Source organism: Rhagoletis pomonella, unplaced genomic scaffold (assembly GCF_013731165.1).
Source record: "Rhagoletis pomonella isolate Grant_MI unplaced genomic scaffold, Rhpom_1.0 Rhpom_scaffold_00001, whole genome shotgun sequence".
Taxonomy (NCBI): Eukaryota; Metazoa; Arthropoda; class Insecta; order Diptera; family Tephritidae; genus Rhagoletis; species Rhagoletis pomonella.
The window spans coordinates 28408402-28411799 of record NW_023458555.1 but is presented as its reverse complement, the minus strand read 5'-3'; the positions used below and the strand labels follow the sequence as shown (position 1 = coordinate 28411799).

General features: G+C 30.9%; 1 protein-coding gene across 2 annotated transcripts in view; it reads left to right on the top strand.

The window, feature by feature from the left end:
- LOC118741969 (transmembrane protein 192) overlaps positions 1 to 256 on the top strand; it is a 1982-nt gene extending 1726 nt beyond the window's left edge. For both annotated transcript variants that reach the window (XM_036473938.1, XM_036473942.1), the window contains one exon: positions 103 to 256. In XM_036473938.1, coding sequence (XP_036329831.1) covers positions 103 to 201 — 99 coding nt within the window. In that variant the 3' untranslated portion in view covers positions 202 to 256. The remainder of the gene's footprint in view (positions 1 to 102) is intronic.
- The last annotated feature ends 3142 nt before the right edge of the window (positions 257 to 3398 follow it).

The window sequence follows — 3398 nt, the reverse complement described above, 5'->3', positions numbered from 1 at the left end:
TAATACAGCTGAACTTTTGGAGAAGCAGGTGCGTAAATGATCAATTATAATCAGCTAATTTATACACTACGAAAGTTCTATCTCTGCTTATATCTCCCACAGGCTGATCTTATTGCCTACCTAAAGGATCATAACCAAAAACTCAATCAGAAATTGCACCAAATGCAGCTAACTGCGCGCACCGTTAATTTAACACATTAAAACATACATTTGAAGGATGTAAAAATACTTAGCGATACTTATCAAAAAAAAAAAATTACATTCAGACTTTTACACATATGTATGAATACATATGTTTCTATAAAGAAAATCCTTGAAGTTATGCTATATTTAAACTACAACTTGTTGCAATCTATTTTACTAAAAACTATTATTACGAATAGTTTTGTTTCATGTTTTTATTGACTACTAACAATTTACAACACTAATCTAAAAAGTATCTAAAATAATATATATACGTGTCGCTAAGATTATTTATAGCTGCAAACATATGAACTACATACATACGTTTAGATGAAGACAAAATTATTTTTATATTAATACAATTATTTTTATATTAATATAAAATAAATATTAATACATAGTAAACTCAATGTTACAAATATATACATACATATGTATTTACGTATCAAAATTACGTATGCAATTTATTACAATCACAACTTTATTTAACTAATATAGATTAGCCTATATTCGAACAATTGGACTGATGTTTTCTCATATTGAAATAAAGTTATAAGAAAAATTAATAAAAATATTTTAAAATTTAAATTAAGACCGTTTGAGGGCCTTTGCTTTTTATCGTTATCGCATCTGTTTGAGGCCACCTTAATTCTGTATATTATTATTAGAGCGATTTGTACATTTGATCGTACCAAATTACAGGCAAACAAAAAATAGTTCGGCGTACATGCCTGAGTCGTAAAGTATTTCGATTATTTTTTTTTTTAGCCGTCGCACAGAGGGGTATTTGGCCGATTTAGGCGGCCAAAAGTCGAATTTTAAAAACGCACATTTTTCTTTTATAACTGAATATAGGGTGAAGAGAATATAATTCTTGACTAGATTTCGTTATTTTTTAATCCCTCTTTGTTTTCATTCGTTGGCACCTCGCTGTCAAAGTACCGTGTTGATAATTGATTATTTGGCCTACCAAACCTTTGGGTGAGTCCAGCGATAGAACGAAGAGACGTAAAACCGAAAATTTACGGAACTGTAGTGATACTACAATAAAATTACGGTCAGTAGGAATGAGAGATGCTTCTGAAGTAATTAAACAAATTACTTCATCACCGAATCGGGCACATAAATATTAAATCGCGTACCAAGAGAGTCAAGCAAACTCGAAATCTAACGAGCAGTTATCAATCTTAAAAGCTCTTTCGATGTCTATCGAAGCTAATTTGACGTAATTAATTGTGCCCCTTTTAAAAATTACATAAAAAAATCCACTTGTTTTCATTATTTTTTTAATGTAAACACCTATAATTCAAAAGTTATGCAGCAAATTGGTCCAAATTTTTTTTGAGGCTTCAAGTATACGTCAATAAACTATATCCAAAAGCAACCAGCTTCATACAGTTTACAACAGTGAAAATAAAGCTAAATAACATAAAGGTTACCTGTTTTTTAGATTTGCCCATGTATGATATTCATATTGTTATAATTAACTTAATTTTAAATTTAAAAGGTGGCAGCCCTGTTTAAGATAGTTTCAAACTATAACCTTATAAATTATTTTTTAAACAGATGGTAACCCTCCTACACGTTTCTTGGAAATAAAGCCTTTTCAAATCCATTTCGAATGTTACCCACATTGTAGTAGTAATTCATTTATCTTAATTGAATTTAATTTTTAAGCAGGTTGCAACCCTTTTAATGTTCTTACTTAGATATAAAGCTTCTCCTCGCCGATACCAATACGTAGGTCTCAATTTTTCTACAATGGGACCTCGATAACATGGAGTCTATCGATGTCGAACTTTAGGCACCTTTTTTTCGTTTTTTTGGTGGAATACTTGGACATCCTCCCCCTCTATTTACTTGATTTTAAACGTTTACAGTTTTAAATATCGTAATACGTCGTTTCTAAGCATTTTGAGTTACAATTTTCATAAAAATAATTTTGGCCGCCTAAATCGGTCAAATACCCCTATGTGCGTCGCCTTTATATGTATATTTTCCACTGGCCCTACATACACACATTCGGCGAAAAAAATGAATTTTTTTAAGTAGTTCTACTGGATTCCAGAGCAGGGTGGTTCAATAAGGTGATTAGAGCTGAGTTATAGTGGGTAGGTGCCAGATGGAGGTACTTTAGGTCAATGAAGTTTGAAAGTAAATATGTGCCATACTTAAATAATAAGACTGTAAATGCCGAAGATATGACAAGAAATTCAAAAAGACGACGTTTACGTAAAGCAAAAGAAATTGAAATTGCTTTTGAATCGATATACTTCCCAAGCAAAAGTTTAATGATTTTTGGCGAACTTTAAAGAAATTACGTTGAGTTGGTAGTAACTGAGATCTGGGGGGTAAGATTAGAACGGGGTACTGCAGGTCTATGAACTCTGGAACAAAAAAAGTGAATCGATATATAATATTTCAAGATCCGACTGTACATACCGAAGATATGACGAAAAATGTAAAAAACAACCCCAGATTATTTTTTTCAAATTATCTTGCAAAAATACGATAGGCACAGGGGCGTACGGTGATCTTTTTTCCGGTAGGGTCTGATGTACATACAATGCTTTGTGCAACCAACCGATTTACCTGAAAATTTAAATTCCTAAACAGCATTATATACGTTATCTAAAACATCTGAAAATGTAGCAATGTACGTGTATATACCTACCACTACCCACCATATCCACCTTACCCGCCGGCCAGTTTAGTATCACTTTTGTCGACTTACCCAATGCCGCGTAAAATGCAACGAAACAAATACATTTCTGCATTTAATATCATTACAAAATAAATTTATTCATAAATTTTAAAACATAGATACATACATAAAACACATGTGCTGATAAATTCATGACTTAATAATAAAATGTATTTAAATCCATTTAATGAAACTTTAATTTCATTCAACACTGCATTAAGGAAAAATTGTACACTCCATATTGTAAACTTAAATTTAAAAATATATTTTACATATGAGTGCATGATCGTACATACTTAATTATGTACATAAGTTAATATGTATGTATTAATACATATGTACATACATATAATTTATGTATGCACATATACGATATATATGTACATAAGAATAAAACAAATGCAAAACTCCAATAGACTTCACAGTCCGCGCTGTGTCGTCTACATAATGACAAAATAAAATAGGTATTATTTTTAAAACAAATTCTAAATGCCTTATTTTCGTTTAGCAC